The sequence below is a fragment of the Coenobita brevimanus genome, chromosome 27 (assembly GCF_032717465.1).
Source record: "Coenobita brevimanus isolate Jiangsu-jjx chromosome 27, ASM3271746v2, whole genome shotgun sequence".
Lineage (NCBI taxonomy): Eukaryota > Metazoa > Arthropoda > Malacostraca > Decapoda > Coenobitidae > Coenobita > Coenobita brevimanus.
Window position 1 is genome coordinate 22791712 of NC_136980.1, and position 27745 is coordinate 22819456.

The following is a 27745-nucleotide window of genomic DNA, read 5'->3' on the forward strand; positions in this document are numbered from 1 at the left end:
GTCCAGTCTCCCTTGAAGATGTTGTATATACTTCTTTCAACCTGAGCATGATCTCTCAAAAGGTAAAAAGAACTCAACATAAGCAAAGAAAAGGAGAGAAAAATCCAGGCCTAACGACGAAACATCAAATTGATATCAATCGATCAGGTAATATACATAAGGTCATCTCTAGTCTTTCCTTAAGACCTTTTACTTGGGAAGAGAAAGATGTGTATGGTGATCACATGCCGTATCCTCCCGTCACCTCAACACAGGCTCCCACCATGTAGCTGCTTCGTTCGCTCAGCAAAAAAGCCACCACTTCAGCCACTTCTGTAGTTGAGGAGAAAAACGTATAAAATAAAATAATATAAACATTTAAAAACTAAACAAGTTTGTTAAGTTAGTTACGCGTGTCTGTTACCTACAGGTGAAAGTAAATCGAAGGTTGCGTGTGGTAGGCTATTCTGGGGGAATGTTTGGATGCTTTCCTTCAAGGTTACGCTGGTTTGTAATTGTGACTGTCCCTTGCCACTAAATACTACCCACACATGTTGGGCTGAGCCCCGACACTTGTTCCTTCAACTGAAATTCACTTCCTTATCAACTTATTCTTCCCCTGTCCCCCTCCTTTCTACCGACTTGGTGGTTAGCTACCGACATCTGGTTCTTTCCTTTCCGTCACACAGACTGTATCATCGTTAGAGGGCAGCCTGAAAATTTAGACAGAAAATGATAAGTATGATAACGATGGAGCTTTGTAATTAAACCCATGATTTATCAGTCGTGTAGTGTAATTCACTTTGCTTACTTTTTTTTTTTCCCTCAGACAAGCCTCCCCAAATGCCTCTCATCGTACATTCAGCTATCATCCCATACCTTCTGTCTATTGTATACCGATTGTGTCATTTCTACCCTCACCCTAACCTTCAAATTAACTTATCTAGCCCTGCTTTTGCACAGAAAACATAACCGCAGCTTCCAGAAATGAACACTAGAAAGGTTATAGTACAGAAATGCATTATCAGGCATTCAATCTATTACCTTATGAGATATATTCTTTACAAGTCAAAGGCCAGCTTAGGAGTGTACATATTATTGGAGTTACTACAAGTAAAAATAAGGCAGATGGGACCTTTCTTCCCCACACACAGACACACACACACAGACACAGACACACACACACACACACACACACACACACACACACACACACACACACACACACACACACACACACACACACACACATTTAATGTGGATAAGAGTCATGTAATTAAATTTGGTAAAAGTATGAAATTATCAGATTGGGATTATAAGTTAGGAAGATCAACCCTACACATATCAGAAAAGAAGGATCTAGGAGTAATTATCAATAACAAACTATCTCCAGATGATCACATCAGTGAGAAGGTACGAAACATGTATACATTGGATGCTGATATGACAACAGCATTCACATATATAAATGAAGACATGCTGAGGATGATAATAACATCATTCATTAGACCAACCGTGGAGTATGCATCAGTAGTCTGGAATCCTCATCTCAAAAAACACATAGATAAGATTGAAAAAGTACAATTGGCCGCTGTAAGATGGGTACCAAGCTTAAGGGATCTAAGCTATGGAGAAAGACTAGAAAGAATGAAATATTATTACCAACGCTGCAGGAGAGAAGGAGAAGGGGATACATGATTATGCTATATAAATGCATCCCAGGGAAAGAGAAAATAGATATAAATGACTGTATATAATTTGGTGAAGCATCAGGAAGAGGACATTGCAAAAATCTGCAAAAAAAAAGAGAGGAAGGAAATTCACTTTCCCAAATAGGGCAACTGATCAGTGGAATGCACTACCGAATGAAGTAATGTGTACCAAAACAATTCATAAATTCAAGGCTAAGTACGATAAAAATGGTTTAATACACGGGACAATAGGACCTGGACTCATTCCTGTAAATATACACTTAGGTACGAACAATTAGGTAAGAACACACACACACACACACACACACACACACACACACACACACACACACACACACACACACACACACACACACACACACACACACACACACACACACACACACACACACACACACACACACACACACACACACACACACACACACACACACACACACACACACACATCATCATCATCATCATCATCTTTAGTAAAGCAAATTTGGAAAAGTAAAGGGATAAACGTAGAAAGCAGGATGATGATTTCTACCTGGAATTGGTTGAAATGGAGACGTACAATAAGTTGGTAGAACGGGTAGACAGATTAGAGAAGGCATTTTAGAGTGATATGGATGAAATTAAGAAGCAATGGTACGTGCAGAAGGGGGAAAATGAAAAATTAGTAAAGGAGGTTAAAAAGAAAGACACAACAACAGATGAACTGTCAGTTTAGGTGGGTTTACTTAGAAGGAAGATTAGTGAAAAGGAAAGCACAGTTGCCAATCGCGATAGCATGATGGAAGAGTTCAGAAATGATACAGAAAAAATAAGGCAAGCAAGCACTCTGATAGATCATAGCAGTGATATTGAGGAAAAGCTAACCCAGGTGAATGAAACAAAGCAAAGCTATAAAAATGATGCGGAAACCACGTATGTTGAAATGGTGAAAGTAAAGAAAGACACAAGAGTCGAAGAACAGAGCATCAAAAAAGAAGTGAAGAAAATAATCCAAAACAATTCAAAATTGGTCAAAGATTCAGCAGGTATCAATAAAACTGTAGTAATCACTGGCATAGAGGAGGAAGCTATAAAAAACAAGATTTCGAGAGACAGACAGGAGATGGCAAATGTAATGAGCGTATTGAAGGAAGTATCAGAGGAAATCTGTAGTTAAGCCATAGAGGAACACAAAAGGCTAGGGAAATATGAGAGAATAAGTCAAGGCCTAATAAAGTAACTTTCCAGAGTGTAAACTTTGTGGAGGAGATATCAAAAAATTCAAAAAGACTTATGGAAAAAGAGGAACTCAAAATGTATGGATAAAAAGATGCCTGACTCAAGAGGAACTGGGATTACTAAAAGAGAAGAGGGAGGAGACAAAAACAATGAACGAGGAGAGATGAGAGGAAGGAACACATTGTTTTACAAAGTACTTAGATTGCAGGTACCAAAGTGGTAAATAAACAGGAGAAAATAATAATGAGGAATGTAGTAGACTCAAATCATGACAAATATGTAAACAAGATGATTAAGTTGATGTACTCTAAAGTACATGGAATGGTATCTAAATTATTAGAAATGAATGACTATATCAAAGAAAAGGAACCACATATTATTTGCCTAACTGAAACAAAATTAACACCAAGGATATCAAATGATACCCTAAACCTATAGGAACACAGTATATGGAGAAGAGATAGGAACTTAAAAAAAAAAAGAGAAGGAATTATAATATTAACAAAGAAAAATCTGCAAGTTAAAGGAATAAATCTAGATACACCCTCACAAGGCGAACTGATTGCAGGAGAGATTAATACATCTGAGAGAAAAGTAACTGTGGCAGATTTATACGTGCCACCCAAATCGAACACTTTGGAAAAAGGCGAATATGAAGAGCTTGCAGAGAGAACAATTCAAAGTTTAAGAGCATGACTACATAGACTGGAGGAGAAATATGAAAGAATTATACTAACCCTGAGATTTCAATACAAATATAAACTGGAATACTGTACAGTACAATAGATATAAAAAGCCAGGAAAGCTGTTGGGACCAAAAGCTCCTGGACCTTGTGCGAGAGTTTTTCCTAGAACAACATGTAAAGGAAAGCACCAGAAAAAGAGGACTTTATGTACTATCGATACTAGATCTTATATTTACTAGGCAAGAAAGTGATATTGACAATATAATGTTTCACCCTCCATTCGGCAAAAGCAACCATGCAGTATTAAAATGCAACTTCAAGATTGCATATGACATAGTTAACAGTAACGAAAGTTATAAAAAGAGCCTTAACTACAAAAAGGGCAACTACCATGACCTAAAGAAATACTTTTTACAAACAGATCGGGAAAAAGAGCTTAGAGGACAAGATTGAGAGAGAGAGAGAGAGAGAGAGAGAGAGAGAGAGAGAGAAATTATGTGAACTTTATGAAATACGAGTCCAAAATTACATCCCTCAGCACAAAGAACCAGAAATTAGAATAAGAAAATGGTTGATTAAAGAAAGTAAAAAATCCAAAAGAAATAAAAGACTTGTTGTGGAACAGAAACAGAAGATACAATAATGAGAGGGTATATAACAACTATAAACAGGCAAAAAACAAATACACAAGAATAAGGAGTGATGCCCAAAAACAGTTTGAGAAGGACATCACAAATAAAAGTATTGATAAACAGAAGCTATTTTACAGCTATATCCGAAGCAAAACCAAAGTAAAAGATAAAATACAATCCATTACGGATGAAGGGATCATCTATACACAAGAGAAAGACATTTGTGAAGCACTAAATAAGAATCTGCAATCAGTCTTTACAGAAGAAAATAATCTTGAGAGGAATGATATGGAACATGTATGCCCAAATATATTACCAGATATCCAAATATCAGAAAAAGAAATACAGAAGGAGTTAAGCAAATTAGACAAAGGAAAAGCAAATGGTCCTTACGAAATTTCATGTTCAGTGCTATAAGAATGTGCAAAGGAGTTAAGTAGACCATTATCTTCAATATTCAAGGAATTCTTGGGTCAAGGTAAACCATCTGATATTTGAAAGACAACAAACATTGTTCCCTTATTCAAAAAAGGGAATAAACAAAATCCACTTAACTACCAACCAGTATCACTAACAAGTGTTGTAAGGTACTGGAAAAGCTGATAAGAAAAGTTTGGGTAAACCATCTAGAAGAACACAATATGATAACTGAAAGGCAATTTGGTTTCAGAAAGGGAAAATTATGTGTAACTAATCTATTAACCGTTTGTCAGTCCTGTGGGGTATTCAAGCGTGGTTAGTCCGGTGGGGTGTTACATCACCTCAATACAAAAATACATGTAGTGTTACCAACATGTAAAATATATTCATGCTGCCGCTTCAGCATATCTCCACAATCACTAATGAAAAGATTGAATGCCTTGTAGGTGGTGTTTATTAATTTATAATAATAAAATACAATAAATTATAATATCAGTAAACAAATAACAAATGGACTCATATCTCTTTTGTCAGGTAAACACAGGAAAATACATTTTGTGATTTTTAAAGTCAGTATGATGATAAACAATATGTAAAAATAAGAAAAAAAAAATTATATCACAATATCATCTAAATAGTTAGTCTGATGGCGTAACTGGACACTCGGGGGGGGGGGGAAGTGCCCCTTTCTCTCACTCCAGCAGAGGCAGGACTAAACCAATCCACATGCTCCCTCCCCCCACTGAATTGGGAAAGTACTGGAATGGAGAGATACAGTATATTCGAATTACCGCCTAGGAAATATGAGCTTTTAAACAAAATTGGGGTGTCAAAACACCCCACCTGAGCTACTGTTGGAGAGTTGCAGAAATATTACAGAAAAGAGAAAGATGGATGGACAGAATCTATCTAGATTTCAAGAAAGCAATTGTCAGAGTACCGCAACAAAGACTTTTATGGAAACATGTACCATCATGGAGGAATCTGAGGCAAACTGTACTGCTGATGCAAGATTTTCTCACAAAAAGGAAAATGAGAACAGCACTAAGGGGAAATTACTCATCAAGGAGGGAAGTGACTAGCGGAGTTCCACAGGGATCAGTGCTGGCACCAATTATGTTTTTAGTGTATATAAATGACATTGAGAGTAGTACTGGAAATGAAAGCTATTTTAAATATGTTCGCTGATGATGCAAAAATACAAAGGAGAATTACTAACACAGATTTTTGTAAAGGGCTATGAGAAGAATTAAATAAACTTCATGAATGAAGTCATACATGACAAATGGAATTCAATGTGGACAAGTGTCATGTAATCAAGTTTGGTAAAAGTAGGAAAAGATCAGACTGGGATTACTAGTTAGGAAGTTAAACCCTACACATATCAGAAATAGAGAAGGACTTAGGTGTGATTGTCAATAACAGACTATCTCTGGCTGATCACATAAGTGAGAAGGTATGGAATATGTGCACCCTGCTTGCAGATATGAGAACAGCATTCACATACATAAATGAAGACATGCTGAGAAAGATAATAACATCTTTCATCAGACCAACCCCTGGAGTATGCATCAGTAGTCTGGAATCCTCATCTCAAGAAACACATAGATAAGATTGAAAAAGTTCAAATGACCATTACAAGATGGGTACCAAACTTAAGGGATCTAAGCTATGAAGAACTAGAAAAACTGAGTCTGCCAACTCTACAGGAGAGAAGGAAAAGAGGAGACATGATTGTGCTATATCAGTGCATATCAGGGAAGGAGAAAATAGACATAAATGAATATATAACCTCTGGGGAAGCATCATCAGGAGGACAATGCAGAAAACTGCATAAAAAGAGAGGCGATAAAGACGTAAGGAAGTCTAGTTTCCCAAATAGGGCAACTGATCAATGGAATGCACTACCGAATGAAACAGTGTGTGCCAAAACAATTCATAAAATTAAGGAGATGTATGATAAAAATGGTTTAAGACACGGGACAGGACGAACTTGACTGATTCCTGTAAAGATACAATTAAGTACGAACAATTAGGTAAGAACACACACACACACACACACACACACACACACACACACACACACACACACACACATCGCTCGCTGGTGCAGTGGTAACGCTCTCGCTTGCCAACTGGTGGACGGGAGTTCGCGCCTCGCTCAGGTTGCGAAAAGTTTCACTGACGAAGTGGGTGGTTACTTTCCCCCTCGAGCAAGGGGACGGGTGTGTGCGTGTGTGAAGGTCACAGCCTTGCCCTTAGATCGGACTATATGAGCTCTCAGCTCCCTTCCGGGAGGGTAAAAGCTGACGATCACGACCATCAAGTGATCCTGACCGACCCGGTGAATTACACACACACATATTTAAATTCATTTCCACCTAAACCCGTGCTCACTACACTCACACCCTTTTTACTCTATAGTAACTTGTCTCAACATTTCCATCTATCCATTTTGAATACTGTGTAACATTAGATTAACAACAGGACGTGATACTAGTCACGAAGAAGTTCCATATACAGGATGCAAAGCCGTAGTATTGTATAATTCTTACACTGACGTACGTGAAGTAAGTCGCAAAAGTACGATAATCTAGGCCAAGTTAAGGTAAAAGGACTACAACACCCACTGATTCTGGGGTGGGTGATAAAAGACAGTAGCTGAGTGAGTTGGGGGCAAAAAATTCCAGGATGGGCATGTTCATAATATGCCTTTGTATATCACTTGAATGAAATAATATATGGTCACAGTCATGGGTTTTTGATCAAACGTTGCATGATGAGGGTGGTATATGACCTGGCATTTACCTTCTCATAGTGAACATGCTGTACTGTATGATGTGGAATGGCAGAGCAACAGACAAAATATCAAGGAGGACCCTGCGGGATTAGCACAGCAGTCTGATTTTCCTGGCTATATTTACGATTACCATTGAGCTTTCCCTGATAAACCACATACCCAGTATTTGTATACGCCGGTAGGTGAGGTTTTTGCAGGATACTTATAATTGACTTTTCAAATCAGTCATTTTCACTCAGATTTTATTCAAAAGAATTCTTAGCGGAAGGTGGGGTGCCCACCATCCAGTCACTGCATGTAGTGCAACCTGCATGTGCCTATCGTAAGTGAAAAGACAAACAGTGTTATGTAATCCAGGGTCCGGTTGTGCAGAAGTAATTAATGCGCTGAGTCTGCCAACTAACCGATACACGGCGTCAGGGCAATCATCTGGCTCCGAAATAAGGCAGGATGAGAGGGTACCACGGTCGAAATACTGCGTGTTTACCTACAATCAGGTGAAGCTTAACGAGTCTTGCTTCAGATCTTTCAAAGTGAGACACTAGTGCAATATTGATATTGCCGCCAAATAAGACATTTCAGACGTAGTTATTGTGTAGTGGATCAGTGATTACCTACAGGGGGCCTAGTGTGCCCAAGCTCCCAAATAAATCCCTTGCGTCCCCCCCCCTCACTGGCCCTTATTTGATATTTCGGATTACGTTCAGTGGAAGAGAGACAGAGGTTACAGCTTGGGTTCTTATTTTCTCTAACATTTTGGGTTACACAGAACCCGTGTTCAGATAGTTTGAAAAAGATTTTTTTTTTTTTACTTATCGACCATCGTGCCGAGGACCCCGGTCATTAAGCCAATTTATTATTCATTTAAATATGTTACATTTTATTTTTAAATTTTGTTAACTTTATTTCGATTTTCTTGAGTATTTTATTACTAACTTTAAAACCAGACAAAAATGCTATTCTACACCAGGGCTGTTCAGCTGGGGACCCGCGGGCCAAACCCGATCCTTGAGCCGTTTTTGTTTGGCCATTTGCCCACTCAGAAGAATGAAAACAAATAAGTAAACTAGTTTAAAACAGAAAGATTTTTTTTTTCTTTTTATGGATGTATGTAGCGGAAAATGTAAATGCAAATAATATATGAATTTCTCGTTTCTTTCTTTGTATAAGTGTTTAGACAGAGGGGAAAAATAGAGGTAAAATACTACAAGGCCCTTTTGTTAATCGGAGTTTAATACTTTTACAGTAGTTGAATAGCCCTGCTCTACACTAACGCCTAAAGACAAAAAAACCTAAACCTAACTACATATTCACAGTGTTTATACTCACAGTTAAAATACCTAGACAAACAGAACACCATCGACTGCAAGTGTGTAATGCCTGTTTACATTACGCACCTGCACTCATCACCTACTGACTGTCAGGCGAGGAACACGTATCAGTGTAGGGAACATCACTATACGAAAGAGAGCCAGATGAGTTAAGAACTGTGACTGTCAGGCGAGGAACACGTATCAGTGTAGGGAACATCACTATATGAAAGAGAGCCAGATGAGTTAGGAACTGTTCCAGACAAGTCATCTATTGAACCTAATTAAGAAGGCTTAAACAGATACAAAACACTTACATATGTACAGTACATAAAGTGAAATACATAGCCCAACAGAACACCATCAATTGGAATCGTCCAATACCTCAATATTGCACATTTGTACTCAACTGGTGAATGTCAGGCGAGGCACGTGGTTTATTATAGGGGTTATTAATACAACAAATAGAATGGTCAGTATTCATTTCAAATACGCCACCCTACTTAAAAAAAAAAAAATAAAAAAAAACATATATATGCAAGTAGTAACGTCACAGACAAACAGTAATAAGGTCACATCACTCTGACAAATCAAGTCTTCCTCAAGAAAGCCATCAGTTTATCAGCCATAACAAGATTCCCATCACCCAAGATGGTGCAGTGGTCAAGAGGACATCTCATGTGCCGCAGTGACTTATACAGAAGCACGTTCATGTATAAATCGCCGACATTGCAAGATGATATGACTGATAAATAACACTACAACATAGATATCACAGTTTGATGGATATCTTTGTTTCTGTAAAAGACAAACTTGTGGGTAAGAAGAACGTTGTTCGTACTTAGACGTGCTATACCCTATTTGACTGACCTGTGCACCTGAGATTTATGGAGAGGAGTAGAATGTGTTTGATTCGCAGCTGCTGATTGGATTACTCCTGTGTTTTTGTGCTTTCTCATGCCATGGATTACAGTGCTTCATCTAGTGACCCTGATAGCCCGCACGCTATCGCTGTTCCCCATGCACCGAGCGCAGGTGAAAGCTCAAGAGACAGTGGGAGGGGTAGAAAACACCCTCGTTAAGTGGAGTAGTGGGGGAGCACAGTGGCAAAAACAAAGCCTAACCTAGGCCAGGCATACGTGAGCTACAAGACGAAAAAAGAGGTTCGTGCACGTGCCTTCAGCAATCCCTGTCGTGATGGTTGCTTTGGAAAGGTTACGCAGGAAGGTGTGAAAAAAGTGTTCAGTGAATTCTGGACATTAGGATCGTATGATTCCCAGAATGCGCACATACAGAAAGTGGTTGAAATGGTGCCAGTGAAGCGTAAACGTACCAAGGAAGCACACAGTAAGCACAGCAGTACCCATCAGTATAGTGCAATAGTGTATAACATCAAGACCCGGGTGTGCAAGGAAGGTTTCTTACCTATACATCCCATTAGAATTACACGCTTGACGACGGCACTGCATAAGGTAACTAGCACAGGCACACCTATTCCTGATCAGCGTGGACGTCATGAACCTGCCAACAAAATCGTTGGTAACAAGGCTCTATGTGTGAGGGAGCACATCAAGCTATTACCTGTTATGTATTGCCATTATAGCAGGGCAGAAGCACAGAACCGGAAATACCTTGAGTCGCATCTGACCACGGAGAAGCTGTACGTGGTATACCTGGAATGGCTTAGTCAAAATTATCCAGATGAGCAGCATGCATGTCTGCATTTTTACTCTGATGTTTTCACTCGTGAGTCAACATCTCCTCTGAGCCACCGTGCACCGATACCTGCACCACCTGTGACACATTCGAGGTGTCCATCAAGAATTCGGCAGACCACTTAGGATGACTTCACCCAGAAGAAGGAGGCACACTTGCATATGGCACAGCAGGCACACGACTTCATGAAGGCCATGGAGTCGGACAACAACCCAGAACTTCGTGCTATTTGTGTCGGCTTGCAATAGACACTGTCCACGCCAAAAGTCACTGCTAATGTTGCATACTACAAGAGAAAACTATGGATCTACAATCTCTGCACCCACAACCTGAAAACCAACACCAGCACTATGTACGTGTACAAGCAAAGTGTGGGTGATGTGAAGTTGCAAGTTGCATAAAACACTGGATAGACGAGGAAAGTCCCATTGATGACTTTACTGAGATAGTGGTCGTCTCAGATAACTGTGCTGGCCAGAACAAATACATCAACCTGGTGCTGTTTTACTTGCGTGAGCTGCACTCGAGGCGTCTATTGTCTATCAATCATGTCTACTTTGTGCCTGGCCATAGTTACATGGCCTGTACTTTATACACCTGACGATTATGCTTGGCACATTGCACGTTCTGTGGCTAAAAAGTACAAAGATGTGTGCATGAACCAGGACTTGTTTCTAAACTTTTTTGTGTTGCAGGCCTCCATCACCAAACGTCAGGCACAAGGTCGAACCTTCCAGGGCTCCCGGAAGCTCCTGTTCCGGCTTAGATTCCCGGAAAGTGTACTCATAAAGTCGGACTATGAGTACAATGATGACGTCACCGAGCTGCGCCTCATGAAGGGTAGAGGAGCGTGGTCCCGTACCAAATTCGTCCATCTCCCATCCATGTTCGCATCCCCCCTCCGCCTCTCTGTTGAGAAGATCAGTGACCTGCAGAGTTTACTGCCTCTCATGCCCTTAGACAAGCGCCAGTTTTATGACAGGCTTGAGGTAGGCAGGGCTGATGACGTCACCACATCTGAGGAGGATGAGAATGAAGAATTGCTGGAATATTGCAACTAAGCCAGGGGTGGGTGGGAGGAGAGGAGGGACGGGAAAATGGAGAATCATCATGCAACGAACACCACATTGACGACGTAAGTACCCGTATTTCTCTTAACTTTTCATTATTATTTTTATTATTATTATTATTATTATTATTATTATGCTCCAACAGAGGATCGAGTGGCAAGAGTGAAAGATGAGTTTTGGGCGAGAGTAGAAGCATGTATGGACAAGTTTGAGAGGAGCGAGAGAGTGCTGTTGATTGGAGACATGAATGGCAAAGTTGGGAATGTACGAGTGGATGGAGTGGTTGGTCAGTGGGGTGTGCCAGCTGAAGTAGATGGGATTGGTAGTGCTTTGGTGGACATCTGTGCTGGTAAGAGGTTGGCAATAGCCAACACCTACTTTCGTCATAAGATGATCCACTGGTATACATGGAGAGTAATGAGGAGGATGGATGGTGAACTTGTTGAACGAAAGACAATGATAGACTACGTGTGTGTGGATGAGCGAATGAGAAGACAAGTGTTGGATGCAAGGTTGTGGAGAGGGTGGGGGAATGGAGTCTCGGACCATCACTTAGTGATGGCCAAGGTAGAGCTGCAAAGAAAGTGGTTGAGGAGACGAAGGGGAAGACAGGAGGAAGCAGCTCCTGTGAGAAGAGTGGAGAAATTGCAAGACAGTGAGAAAAGGACAGAGTATAAGAGCATAGTGGAAGAAAGATTGGGAAGGTATGAGCTAGAGCAGATGGAAGGGGTGGAAGACGTATGTAAGATATTCACGGAAGAGATAAGCGCAGCGTGTGAGGTGGTTTGTGGAGTGAGGAGGAGATGCAAGGGTGTGCAAGGGACAGCATGGTGGAATGATGAGGTGAAACGAGCTGTGGAACAAAAGAAGAAGGCATATGGTGAATGGTTGGCGAGTAGAGGTAGGGGAGAAGTTGAGAGAGAGAAGAGAGAGGTATATGTGAGCAGGAGAAGGGAGGTTAAGAGACTGGTGAAGGAGAGTAAGAAGAAAGTGGATGAAGAGTTTGGGAGGAATCTGAGTGTGAAATGGAGGGAGAGTAAGAAATTGTTTTGGAAGGAGGTAAAGAAAGTAAGGCAGTGTGAAAGGGGAAATAGTAGGGGAGTGAAAGATAGGAATAATAGATTGTTGGTGGAGAAGAGAGAGAAAGTGAGGAGATGGAAAGAGCACTTTGAGGATTTGTTGAATGTAGAGAGTGAGAGCAGTGTGAGTATAAGTGGTTGGGGAATGGCTGGGAGAAGAAGAGATGAGAGGAGGGAGGAAGAGATCAGTAGGTCGGAAGTAGTGGAAGCGATGAAGAAGATTAAGCTGGGAAAGGCCCCAGGAATTGATGGAGTGTGTGGTGAAATGCTTAGGTATGGGGGTGAGATTGTTGTGGAGTGGATATGGAAGTTGTGTAGATTGGCTTGGGAAGAGGGAAGGGTTCCAGAGGATTGGAAATCAGGTATAATTGTTCCTCTGTACAAAGGAAAAGGGGAGAGAGAAGTATGTGGTAACCACAGGGGTATTTGCCTTCTTAGTGTGACTGGTAAAATATATGGTAGAATACTCATTGATAGGGTTAGGCATATGACAGAGGAGCTAGTTGGAGAAGAACAAGGGGGATTTAGGAAGGGAAAAGGGTGTGTAGATCAGATATTTGTTCTAAGATGTTTAGTGGAGAAGTATCTAGAGAAGGGAAGGAAAGTGTATGCTGCCTTCATGGACTTGGAGAAAGCTTATGACAGAATAGATAGGCAAGGTATGTGGAAGGTATTAAGAATATATGGAGTGGAGGGGAAATTGTTGAGTGATGTGAAGAGTATGTACGAGGGAGCTAGGGCTACGGTGCGAGTGGATGGTGAGCTGAGTGAGTTCTTTGATCTCAATGTGGGACTGAAACAGGGGTGTGTGATGTCTCCATGGCTGTTTAATATATATATGGATGGGGTTGTAAAGGAGGCGCAAGGTAGGGCAGTGGATGTGGGGGTGGCCCTAATGAATGAGGGTGAGATTTGGAAGCTTCCGGTGTTGCTGTTTGCTGATGATACAGTATTGTTGAGTGAAGATGAATGGGAGTTGCAAGGTTTGGTGAATGAATTTGGGACAGTGTGTAAGAGGAGGAAGCTGAAAGTTAATGTAAACAAAAGTAAAGTTATGGTGTTTGAGAGGAATGAAGTCACAGAGTGTGCAGTGAGGTTGGATGGTGAGGATATGGAGAATTTGAGTGCATTCAAGTACTTGGGTAGTGTGATGAGGAAGGATGGAACTTTGGGGGATGAAGTACGTGAAAGGGTACAGCAGGGAAGAAAGGTTGTTGGTACACTGAAAGCAATGATGAGAAATAGGGAGGTGAGTATGGAAGTTAAGAAGTCACTGCATGATGGTATTGTGATCCCTACCCTGACGTATGGAAGCGAGGCGTGGACCTTGCAAGAGGGGAACAAGTCAAGAGTGAGAGCAGTGGAAATGATTTACTTGAGAGGAGCATGTGGAGTGACGTGGAGGGACAGGTTGACGAATGAAGAAGTGAAGGAACGTTGTGGGGTAGATGTGGATGTGGTTGAAAAGATTAGGAGAAATACACTGAGGTGGTTTGGACATGTGGAGAGAATGGAGAATGAAAGACTGACTAACAGGGTGTATGTAGGTGAGGTGGAGGGAGGGAGAGGGAGGGGTAGACCGAGGATGAGGTGGAGGGATGGAGTTGAGAGGTATATGAGGGAGGGGGGGTGAGTTGGGGGGAGGGGAGTCAAATGTTGGGTGACAGAGTGACTTGGAGGCGTTTTGTCTGCGGCCACCCTTTGCGGGATTAGGGCGTCGGGCTATAGATAGATAGATAGATAGATTATTATTATTATCAGGACCATTATTATGATTATTATTGATTTTAATACTAATCATATTGTTATTGTGAGTGTGCTATTATTGTCTTTTACATGTTATTACCTTTTCATTATTACTTTGTCATTGTGCAGTGGTGAAAATTAATAATTTATTTTGCGGTAAAAAAAATCCTGAGATGATAATTATAATCATCCCAGAACACATTTAATTTCATGTATAACGTTAGATTAATGTTACCGAACTATTAAGACCCATACAAACTTGAATAAATTCAGATATTAAGGGGATGGAGTGGATCATGATTGACATTGATTTTTAAATCGGTTGATCACTCTTATTATATATATATATATATATATATATATATATATATATATATATATATATATATATATATATATATATATATATATATATGATTAGCTGAGAGTGTGAAGATTGTATAGCTATGTGTTTCATTAATATCGTATGGTTGGTTGCCGAGATATTATTGATTTTATAAACTGTTCTATAGCTTCGTTTTGCGTTTTATTTTTTTTATTTTTTTTATGAGCGTTTGGAGCGTTCTCCCGCAGAGCTGCTCTTAGCTTATGGCTTTGTTAATAACAATAATAACAGAGGCACGAATAGACGTATAAGCTGGCAATCGAAATCAGAGGGCACATTCAGTTTACCACACATTAGCACCAACACATTCACTCGATCTGGAGTCATTGGTGTATAACTGGTGTAACCCCAAATGACGCCTGATGATGTTACCACAAAAGTGGTGGACCTCCGTCTCCAGCATGTTGGTCTACGGTGATGGGAGCCATGAAACAGCAAAGTGAAGGTGGGTGGCTCCCAAGGTGCTATATTTTTAAGCACCAACTTGTCACAGTCACTGAGGTCCACACCAAGCTCCTGAGTCAATAAGTGAAGGCGCATGGCAGACGGCCAACGAAACCCCTGCATAAGACTGTGTTGTTGACGGACGGGGGTACAAGCCAATATCATTTTTTTATGTGTCCGAATTTCGTGTGAAGGAAATTGATGGTCTTGGCGAATACAAAGGGGAGGAACATTCGCCTCCACTTACATACTAGAAACACATATACACATCAAGGTTCCAAGACATATTTGCAAATATTTATTCTACGACATGCCCAATCTCTTCAATGTGGCATCAGATGTTGACCCATACACCTGTGCGATAGAATCCAGCTTAGATCTAGTAAGGGACTTATGCACCATTAAAAAGGTTTTCCTTTGGGTCCCCAAGTAGTACCAGCTGGGGTTACTTAAGGACATTCAATGGTTTATCATAACGAGCAAGTAAATTGTTACCATGAAATTTAAAGTTTAAACTGCGATCAAAATGGAAGCCTCAAAACCTGACAGAAGTTTGAAATAGAACAGGCTGATTATCCAAATTCAAATTCAAATCAGGGATGTTACGGGTAGTGAAAACAATAGTGGCACACACAGGGATGGAACTCTTAAATCCTCATTGCAAGGCACACTGATGGACAGAATCAAAGGCTGCCTGTATCCGCCCAGTCGAAAATTGTGCATTATGGGAAGTGCCATATTGCACCATCATCGTCATAGAGTACTTAAGATCTCTTGCAATGGGAGCTGATGAAGAATTTCATTGAACATAATACTAAACAAGTCCCAAAGAGACTGTATTCCACTTCGTTACAACCGGTAAACCTACCTGTTTCGTTACAACTGGTAAACCTACCTGTTAAAGTAAAGGATATAATGTAAAGGATTAAAAGAAAATAGAAAATTGGTCATAAGTCGTCCATCTTGGATTTTTTCAAAATGTCAAAAAGACAGCCATCAACCTCCTATATAGCACAACTATCATATAAAATGTGAGTAATTTCCAATGTATGGTTTCTGAGATACAGCGTGGAATGGACGAACGGACGGACATGGCTTAAACTAATATTCCACTTCGTGAGAAGTGACATGGAATAACAAAGTGGTGCTAAGCACATTTCTCTAAGCACTCTGTTTTCGTGAACAATAACATCCAGTGTCAACATACTGTGCAATTTGACACAGAAAGTTCTGTTCTTCCAAAAAAAACAAAAAAGTTGGAAATATAAATAGGCATATTACCTCTTAAACTATAAACATGGCGTTCTATTAGTATACAGTATTCCCTTGTCCTGTCATAGGATTTACTGATATCCACGAATATCATTATCATGAATACTTTATTGGCATATGACTCCGAAAGCCAATGTTCCAAATACTGTACATTAAATGATCTAGTGAATTTCTGTATTTACATAATCCAAATTGCCGATTACTGAACAAATTCTTTGACTCTAAAACAAAACAAAGCCTGTTATCAACCACTCATTCCATGACCTTGCACAGCCAAGGAGTCAACACAATAGGATGGAATGAAGTGGCATTCATAAGAAGACCAGCCTATCTGAGAATCGTATTATATGCACGAAGTGCCATGAGTTTAGGAACATTCAGGTCACCCAAAGCTTAATGTATAAAATTAACAGCTTAGTCAGGCTGTCCTGATTAAGATGCTGGAGCATACCGTGCGTAATGGTATCTGCTTCGAGACTGGAGTCTTTACAGGATTTTAGGGCAAGGAGAAGTTCATCCACCATAAACTCTTGGTTGTACGAGGAGTAGTACGTCTTCTGTGGCAAGGACTAATGATGACAGTTCAGCCGTATATTCATAGTCTTGGAAAGACTGGTCATAATTAGCTGATGGCTTACATGAGAAAAGCTCCTAGCAAGGATCGTCACAGATGTTACTGTCCAACTGGAAAGCGATCATGGGGTTATAAGGGCATTTATGATTTAGTGTTTTTGTAGTCAACCAGACTTTAGTTTATGGGGTAAATCGATTCACCGTGGGCACAAAAGACTGCCAGGAGCCACGTTTAGCACTTCTAATTATTCTCCTTACATCAGGCCTTGCTTGTTTGTTTGCAATAAAGATTTCCCAGATGGTTGACAAATAATATCCTATTGCATTTCCTTAATGTTTGTTAATAATCTGGCATCCATTAATGAGCCGTATGCTTTGCATGAGTTGTTATTCTTGGGAATAAAAGCGTCAGCTGTCTGTAATACAGAATTGATTAATTTTTGGACTTTTACATCTATGGTCAACCCAGAAGTATACCTAAATTGGCAATCCCTGAAAAGGATCCCCAGTCTGCTTTCTTAACCCGCGGCGTCCCATAGACGTGAATTAACGTCCGCACGTTTTGTCACTGCTAATCCCGTCGACGTGAATTAACGACCGCACGTTTTGTCACTGCCAATCCCGTCAATGTACATAAACGCGAATCAACTGCATGGTCCCTAACTTGCACAATTTTCAATTTTTGTGAGTGATTTTTGGTACGTATACACGGGACACCTTCCTCTACAAGATGCCAGGCAGAGACAATGCCTTACCCAGCATGACCTCCCACCTCCCTGCATGCCATTGTCTCAGCAATTCACCTGTTATCAGTGACCTGGCCAGTAAAGCCATGTCATGCCATGGTACGAAATTCAGGGCCAGAGTGATTCCCCAATCAATGACAATGTGGAGGACAAACTTTACATAGCATTAGAGGAAGAAACAGTCAGAAATGATGATCAGGTAGTGTGGCAAGAAAAGGTCAGGTATGGTGATGAGTTAGTGAGTGAAACAATGCTTATAATGCCTATATTACTGTTTGAAAACCAATATACTCTTGTACTACATATAAATTTGTACCAAGTAAATAAATAAATACCGTTTATGAGTGGTGTGAAATAGTTACTCTCCCATAGAACTCATTTTCTTTGGTGCCAGCCTGTTAGAAAACCCAGTAAGGTAAGGAGGTACTGCTACCTGGTTCGAGTATTTTAAACCTCAGGTGAGTGATTTTTCTATGAATTTTCGATGTTTCTCACCAAAAGCAGAGGTTTGAGCCAATTTTTTTTTTTTTCCAAAAATGGTTGGGATTGGGGGGAGTCAGTGGTGGAAAAGTGGTCGGGATGGGGCGGGTTAAAGTTAAATTTTGAAAGTGAGGGATCTGAAAAATCGTCGCATGAAAAAGAAAGACAGATGGGTAAATGATGACTTCCCAAGAAGTCGTCATAAGGACCCCACTTGAAATCTTTATATATACCTGGGGACACCAGAGATAAGTTAATGGCCGAAAAATGTCCAGTACGATCATCTACACACAAGTCAATCTACCATCGTTCAGCTACCATGTGCCAGCTACGGGCTGTCCACGACTATCGATCCTCAAGCTACTCGTACCCGATTGATAGTGATGGGCATTAAGGTCACCCAACACTATCTTATTTCCAGGAAGATCGTCAAAATGTTGATTTAAAGCATCACTATCACTGGGACCATGAGAAGGTCAGTAGTGAGAACTAATAGGCAGGTATGTGTTAGTTTCACCATGGACAAGACAGCTTTCAAAGCAGAAAGTAGAACCACTTCTGTTTGTGAGTGATTTTTTTGTGTGTATATGACATCTCTGTGACCATCAGGTCTTCCATTTGAACTGTGGAAGATTAGGGTGATCTTCCAAGTACATCTCCTGTAAACAAAAAATGTCTGGCCTGTTTATAGATAGCAAGATTGGTTTATTGCATAATCTATTCCCAAGACTCCTACAGTTCCATTATAACACAGTGAATGCTACAGTTTAAGTTTTACGAGGTGGGCATTTGTGCTTAGACCTTTTATGTCACCTGCCTACAGGTGAGCAAATACAGGGGGACCTATCCCGGTACTTGCTGAAAGAAACCTCCATATTATCCTCAATAACAAGGTCCACAGACTTCCCCAAGGAAGAGATAGCCATTTTTTCCATAGGTGGAACAGGGCAGAAAGTACATGAGGACGTGACTGCATGGTTAGAGTGGTCAGATTAAACTTATTCAACTTGTCAAACTTCGGTTTAGACCATACTGAGTGAGAAGCTGCAGCAGCAGCCTCAGAAGAAGGTGCAACAGAGATATCAGTAAGAAAGTTGGAACGAGCAGGAGGAGACCAAGAGAGAGAACGAGTAACAACAGTGCTCGGGACAGGATCAATTTGTGTCGCCTCTGTGCACATCATGGGACGGTTCACAACCACCGATGCAGAGAAGACATTAGGTTTGGGAGTAGCATGCACTTCCCTTACCTCCTTCCAGCACCGTAATAGGAAGTGCCCTCCGTTTACTTCACTGCGCAGACTTTCCTCTCCTCCTTCCAACTGGGACAGTCCCTCGAGGAAGTAGAGTGAGGACCCTTGTAATAAAAGCATCTTTTAGTCTCGGATGTGCAGTGTTCAGCATTATGACCCTTAGCTGCACACCTCTCACACACTGATTAAGAAGCCCGACAATACTTGTCATTATGTCCATGCAGTTGTCATGTTGAACAATGAAGAGGCCTAGAGATATATGGCCTTACATAAACAATTTCTTATCAACTTTGACATGCACAGGGAAAGAGCCGTCGACAAAGGTCAAGATAATGGAGGCAGTTTTAGTCCTTCTCCTGTCCAAGACTAGAGTTATAAATCTGATATCAATGACATCCTGCTGAGCAACTTAACGTATGATGTTGTTCTCTTCCATAACCATGAGGTCCCTAAATGTGATAACACTCTTGCAGGACTTCATGGAAACTGTGATCCTTGGCTGGACATCATACGAGTGAAACTTATGCGGCTTCAACAAGTCCTTTACGTGAAAGGAAGTAAAAGCCCCAATCGGATCTCCAATAGTAAGTTATTTTACTTGCTCCACATCACCAGCTCAGCTGTGACTTGCCATCTTAATAATGAAAGGGTTAAGATTAGTCAGTTGAGTGGAACGAAGGCACGCAGCACAACAAAGATGCTTTACTTACAGAACTGTCAAATGGGGGTATGAGTTGATCATTCTGGGGGCAGTCAGTTTGTGACACAGTCAGGGGTCCGTCATTATCACCTCCCCCCCCTGAAGGGGTAAGAGGAAGTATGAGAGTCAGCCATAGTAACCACCCCTCTTTCGTGGGTGATGTGGATAGAAGAGAAAAAACGAGTAAGGGAAAAGATCCCCAGAATAAGGCAACTAAGACAGATGGGTGAAGGCATCACTCCAGAAGTGATTAAGCAAAGGCAATCTCAAGCAACAGATACAAACAAGTATTGTATCGGTAAACAGGGAAGGGAGGAAAATAAGTACTAGCTAACCTAACTTGACACCATCGTAAAGGAGAACATAAAAGCGAATGCTGATGGAGCAGACCTACAGCTGGAGGAGAGCAAAACAAACATGTTCGTACCCACCACAACCATGCATCAAAGTCCTTCTAAACAAGACGTGACAGAGCCGAGACATTTCTACCCTTGGAAATTCCCTCCCCCTTCTAGTGTTGCAACCTAATTGGTAACCTAAAGGAAAATTCCGTTATCCTACCCCATCCCTGATTGCGTGATTAATGTTATTCGTGCTGTATACCTACATGCGCTGAAAAATCCATCCCTATGATTAGTTTAATTTTTACACACACGTGAAATGCTTCCAACATTTTTCTCACTTGTTTTTGCAGATCTTTCTCAACAACAGTAACATCTTCCCGCTTGGGTAAATGATTGTGCTGATGTATGTGCAACCTTTGGGAAATATAAATTCTGCGACACCGCACATTTACTTTGTGTTTTACTATCCTCGTATCTATTTCACGTCCTGTTTCCCCTATATACTCGTACGTGTTTGATCATACACTGCAGGGTATACTGCATACTACACTGTTCTCATTTTCACTTCCTTTCACTTCTGTTTTGACTATATCTCCTATTTTACATTCCGAGAATGCAGCAATCATAAGGCCCGCCTTCAGTAAGTGCTTGTTGATAGTCAAACCTTTGGCTGAGTTGAGGACAGATACTTGACTTGTGTTGTCATCGTTTAACTGATCAGTGGCATTATCTCTTTTCGTTTTGATTGTATAGACAGCCTTTCTTTTTAATTTTAGTTACATGCCTACCATATAGCATAGCTTCATAAAGTTTTCAATTATGTATCAAGAAGCTTAGGTATCCGGTAGACATGTTACAACTAAAAAAGAAGTGCAGAGGCTGGTCCCGTTTTGCTTGTGTAAAACATAACTATATATCTTCACCACAGTTACTTCAAGCAAGGAAGAAATATCAGTTGCAGTTCTTGTGCAGCGGTACTCTTATGAATCAGTATGTGCAAAAATGCAAAGAAGTGAGAGGGTTGAAGGCTGCTTTCCCACGACGAGCATATTAACCCGCCCCGTCCCGACGACGTATGGGTACGTCACCACGATTTGCATTTGCCAGTCCCGGCGACGTACCAGTACGTCGTGCAATTGCAAGGTACCTAATTTGCACAATTTTCAATTTTCGCACGTGATTTTTCGTATGTATACACAGGACACCTTCCTCTATTCCTGTACAAGATACCAAGCAGGGACAATGCCTTACACTGCATAACCTCCCCCCTCCCCCCCTCATGCCATTGTCTTGGCAAAGGACCTGTTACCAGTGACCTGGCTAGTAAAGTTATTCAGGGCCAGAGTGATTCCCCAATCGATGACAATGTAGAGGACAATGTTTACATAGCATTAGAAGAAGAAACAGCCAGAAATAATGATCAGGTAGTGTGGCAAAAATAGGTCAGGTATGGTGATTAGTTAGTGAGTGAAACAATGCATATAATGCCTTTATTACTGCTTGAAAACCAATATACTGTCATACTACATATACATTCGTACCAAGTAAATAAATAAATACCGTTTATGAGTGGATAAAATAGTTACCCTCCCATAGAACTCGTTTTCTTTGGTGCCAGCATGTTAGAAAACCCACTCAGGTAAGGAGGAACTCCTACCTGGATTGGGCACTTTAAACCTCAGGTGAGCAATTTCTCTATGAATTTTCGATGTTTCTCACCAAAAGCGAAGGTTTTAGCCAAAAAAAAAAAAATCGAAAATACCTCGGGACTGGGGGATGTCGGAGGTGCGGAAAACCTCGGGACGTGACGGGTTAATATCTCAGCGCACATTGCTGTGTGATAAACTGTTAATACCAGTCAATATATCATAGCCACCTCTGTATTCTGACATAGGGGTATTGTCGTAATTATGGGAAGAAAGATACCTAGAAATATTTCATGCACAGTTCATATACTTGCGTCATTCGAGAATAGTTAGGTTATTTAGATTGCTTTGACTGTTTCATTATCTATATGAAGCAGTTAGAATTTAAAGAAGTGTGTCTGGCACAACCCACAACTACTATTTGGAGAGAAACTGTTAAATATTACTAAAAAAAATTGCCAAAGAATGATGAAATAAATAATAACGCCAGATTATCAACAATTCTAGTGGAGTTAGAAGTAAAAATATACCCCAAGTCATGTTTCAGTGCAGAAAATTGAGTTAGTGACAGTTTATTTCTATGGTCAACTGTGCAGAAGGCAAGAAATGAGATACGGAGATCCACTACATCCTCTGGAAGTCCTTGATGAATACCTCTTACCGTACTATTAATTTCTATTGGTACAATAGAAATAGATTGTGTCCCCCCCTGTGGCGGGGGGGACACAATCTGGCCGCACTATGGGGTGGTACTACTACTCTGCAGCCAGGTTGTGTTAGGAAGAATACTGCCACCGTATTCCCTGCGTGTCGTAAAAGGCGACTAAAAGAGGCGGGGTGAGGGGACTAGGGACCCCCTCCTCTGTTTTTTAGTTCCTAAAAAGAGACAGGCCAGAGAAAGGGATGGGGGATAGAGTTATCCCCGTACCCTGAAGATTGGGTCTATGAATGTGCGTGGATGTAGTACAATTGAGGCTAAAAGGGAGGAGATTGGAAGAATGTTTGTGAGAAGAAAGTTGGATGTGTTAGCTTTGAGTGAAACGAAGATGAAAGGGAAGGGTGAGTCTATGTTTGGAAGTGTGAATGGAAGATTGTCAGGTGTTGATAGAGGAAGGGCAAGAGAAGGTGTGGCCTTGTTAGTGAGTCCGGAAGTACAGTAGTGTGTGATTGAATGGAAGGAGGTGTCATCGAGACTGATGTGGGTGAAAGCGAAATTTGAACGTGAGTTGTGGGTGCTTGTGAGTGCATATGGGCCTGGTAGTGAAAGGGATGAAGAAGAGAGGGAGTCTTTCTGGAATGATGTTGATGAGTGTCTGCAGAGTTTTGCAGCGAATGTGAATGTGGTAATGATGGGAGATCTGAATGCTAGAGTGGGAAATGTAGCAGTTGAAGGTGTAGTTGGTATGCATGGTGTGCCTGGAAGAAATGAAAATGGGGAGCGAATGATAGCGATGTGTGTTGAGCGAGAGATGGTGATTGGAAATACGCTGTTTGAGAAGAAAGATATTTATAAGTATACATGGGTGAGACAGGAGGGTGGAAGAGTTGTTGATAGAGCTTTGATGGACTATGTGGTTGTGTCTAGGAATGTTATAGGAAGATTGTTGGATGTAAGAGTTCTGAGAGGGGAGGGTGGAGGTATGTCTGACCACTACCTGGTGGAGGAAAAGTTAAGAGTAGGTAAGAGATGGGTGAGAGCTAGGAGGGTTAGGTGTGGCAGGGAGGTTTTGAAAGTGAGTGAGTTGGAAAAAAAAAAAAAAAAAAGATAGAGTATCAGGAGAAATTGAAAGATGAGTGGAACGCAGTGAAAGATCGGGAAAATGGCAGTGTGGAGGAGGAATGGCAGTTATTTAAGAGTGCCGTGGTGGGGCATGCAGAAGAGGTGTGTGGTGTGAGACGTGTGGGTGGTGGTGTAAGAAAAGGAAGTGAATGGTGGTGCGAGGAAGTAAGTATGGCTGTGGCTGAGAAGAGACGTGCATATGAAGTGTGGCTGCAGAGGAAGGATGAGATGTCATATGAGAGGTATAAGGAAAAGAGGAATAGGGCGAGAAGGGCTGTGCATGATGCTAAAGTGGCAGCAGATGAGAGGTGGGGTAGGCGGCTGATAGAGAATTTTCAACAGAATAAGAAAATGTTTTGGAAGGAGGTGAAAAGGGTGCGAAAGGGAGAGTCTGGGAAGGAAGAACGAGTAAAAGCAGAGGATGGAATGATGTTAATTCAGGTGGATGCAGTAAGGAAGAGATGGGCAGAGTATTTTGAAAAATTGTTAAATGTAGAGGAGGAAAGGGTGGCTGAGATTGTGGCGGATGGAAGGGTGCAAGGAATAAATGTGTTGGGAGAGTTGAATGATTCTTTGATCACGAAGGAGGAAGTGGAGAAAGCAGTAAAGGAGATGAAAACAGGGAAAGCTGCAGGTATGGATGGGTGTGCTGTGGAATGCCTGAAGGGTGGTGGAGTGACTATTGTTGACTGGTTAGTAAGATTGTTGAATGTGTGCTTTGTGAAAGGTATGGTGCCAGTTGACTGGGCAAGTGCTTGTGTGGCCCTGTTGTATAAAGGCAAGGGTGATAAGTATGAATGTACTACCTTTAGGGGTATAAGTCTGTTGAGTGTTGTACGTAAGGTGTATGATAGAGTGTTAATTATGAGAGTTAGAGAGGGTACGGAGGGAGTGATTGGTGATGAGCAGTGTGGGTTTAGGAGAGGGAGGGGATCCGTGGATCAGGTGTTTGCGGTGAGACAAGTGTGTGAAAAGTATTTAGCGAAAGGCAAGGATGTGTTTTGGGCATTTATGGATTTAGAGAAAGCGTATGATAGAATTGATAGGGAGGCTTTGTGAACTGTTTTAAGATTGTATGGACTTGATGGTAGGTTACTAAAAGGGGTGAAAAGTTTTTATGTAAATAGTAGAGCGTGTGTAAGAGTGGGAAATGCTGTGAGTGATTGGTTTCCTGTGAGAGTGGGGCTGCGACAGGGATGTGTGATGTCGCCTTGGTTGTTTAATATTTACATGGATGGTGTTGTAAGGGAGGTGAATGCAAGAGTTTTAGGTGGAGGTCTGAGTCTGGTGAATGTTGATGGTGGAGAGTGGAATCTGAAGCAGCTGCTGTTTGCAGATGATACTGCACTGGTGGCTGATTCAAAGGAGAGATTGAGACAGTTGGTAGAGGAGTTTGGAAGGGTGTGTGAAAGGAGGAAATTGAAAGTAAATGAGAATGAGAGTAAAGTGATGAAGTGTACGAGGATTGTAGATGGTAGGGGGATGAATATAGTTTTGAATGACGAGTTGCTTGAGGAGGTAGAGTGTTTTAAATATCAAGGGTCACATGTTGTTGTGGATGGAAGAATAGATGCAGAAGTGAAGTTTAGAATAAATGAAGTGGGAAAGGTGCTGGGAGGAATGAAAAAAGTGTTTAGATGTCGTTCGCTTAGAATGGATGTAAAGAGAAGGCTGTATGAGGGTCTTGTGGTACCGACTGCATTATATGGGGCTGAAACATGGATTATGGGTGTAACAGAGAGGAAAAGTTTGAATGTAATGGAGATGAGGTGTCTGAGGAGTATGTGTGGAGTGACGCGTATGGATCGAGTGCGGAATGATGAAGTGCAAAAGAGAATTGGAGTTGTTCGGGAGATGGCTGGTAGAGTTGAGCAGAGGGTGTTGCGATGGTTTGGGCATATGGAGAGAATGGATAATGAGCGATTGGTGAAAAAGATAACTAGATCTGATGTGAGATGTGTAAGGCTGAGAGGAAGACCACGAATAGGATGGATGGACAGTGTGAAGAGAGCGCTGGATGCGAGAGGGATGTCTGTTGAGCAAGGAAGAGTGGCTGTTCATGACAGAAATAAATGGAGAGAAATTGTGAATGAATAAGTGATGACGCAGCCCTGAGGGGATATTCTCCCGCATTTGGTCTGATCAGCTATTTCAGGTCAGGTGCGGGTAAGGGGATGAGTCTGTTATGACGTGGCAGGGGTAAACCAGCTCTGCTGTCGGGCCCTGCTGCAGATGTCACTGATTGCATTGCTCAGTTGACCCTTGTGCGGTGTGGTGCGGTGAGGATCTGTCCGTTCTCCCCTTTGGGGCTAAGATGCGAATGAATGTGTTTGAATGGATGATGTTGTCCTGTCTCGGCTACCTCCCTTTCCTTGGGGGAAGCAGCCTAGGTATATATATATATATATATATATAGATAGATAGATAGATATAGGTAGATAGATATACAAGTTATTTGGTTGCAATATGTTTATTATTAACGTATTTCTTTATAAAATATCTGAGGAGAGACACGTCTACTGCAGGCAAATGTGTCTTAACTCAGCTACGGAAGCCCAAGCCACTGCTTAATGGTAGCGCTATCATCATTTCCTAAATAACTGCTGATCCCAAAGAGTCGTTTCTGACAGCACCTGCGATTGACTGAATGAAGACGTTGTGTCATTTTCTGCCAAAGGATAGGCCTGAGGTTATGGAAAAGGTGATGGGTAGGAAAGAAATATCTGGTTATGAGAAACCATGCTAGGGAACCAGCGTCTCAACATCAGAGTATTAAGCAACAGCACCAGAATTTTGATATGGCGCTCTGAATACCGTAAATACGTGATTAATGTATAAGGGTCAGGAAACTTAATACCTTGTCTGTTTCCTCCTACTTTCTCTATACTCATTTCAAAGCCAAAGGTGGCTGTTGTGTATATGTATGCAACGACTTATCGTGCTCTCATGTTCCTGAACTTGATTCATCTGAAGTCAACACTCTGGCTTTGGCTTTTTTGTCATTCTCGGACTAAATATATCTGCACTGTTTCCTTATCCCCTAATTCTACTATGAAAAATTCTATTCATATAACCTATCTCTGAAATCTCCATTCTAGGAGATTTCAATGTTCACCACCACCTTTGGCTGTCCTCTCCTTTCACTGATCCACCTGGTGAACAAGCCTAAACATTTTTCTATCCTTAATGACCTAGAGCAGCTTGCACAGCACCTTACTCATATCCCTGACCACCTTAGAGAGAGTTCCAACATACTTGACCTCTTCCTTACAACAAATCCTTCTGCTTACACTGTTAATCTTTCCTCTCCATTGGGCTCCTCTGATCAAAACCTTATTACCTTGACCTGTCCTGTCACTCCGGTATAGCCTGTGGACCCTCCAAAGAAACGTTGCCTGTGGCACTTCAGAGCTGCGGATTAGGAGGCCTTCAGGGAGTTTCCTTGATTTTCCCTGGAGTGATTATTGCTTCCATGGCTGGGAGCCATCTGAGTGTGCCTTTCACATTATGGAGGTAATTCTCACATGGAAGCATACAATCCCTTCTCATATCCACTGACTAATGCAAGAAAGCCTTGGCAAAATCACGCTTGTTCTAATGCTGTCCGCAGCAAGGAGAGGGCCTATAAAAGGTACCAGAGCCAACCCATCCCAGAATCACATCTTGTTTATGTTTCTGTCTGGAATCGTGCTAAGTCTGTTCTTCGCTCTGCTAAAAATAATTTCCTTACTAAATGCTCTCAACTCTCCAACTCA

The 27745-nt window shown here is 41.3% G+C and overlaps 1 protein-coding gene across 1 annotated transcript in view; it reads right to left on the minus strand.

The window, feature by feature from the left end:
* Window positions 1-220: 220 nt before the first annotated feature.
* The window catches only part of LOC145394500 ((3R)-3-hydroxyacyl-CoA dehydrogenase-like), a 95670-nt gene continuing 68145 nt past the window's right edge, over window positions 221-27745 (minus strand). The window contains exon 6 of the mRNA XM_080268347.1: window positions 221-312. Coding sequence (XP_080124473.1) covers window positions 221-312 — 92 coding nt within the window. The remainder of the gene's footprint in view (window positions 313-27745) is intronic.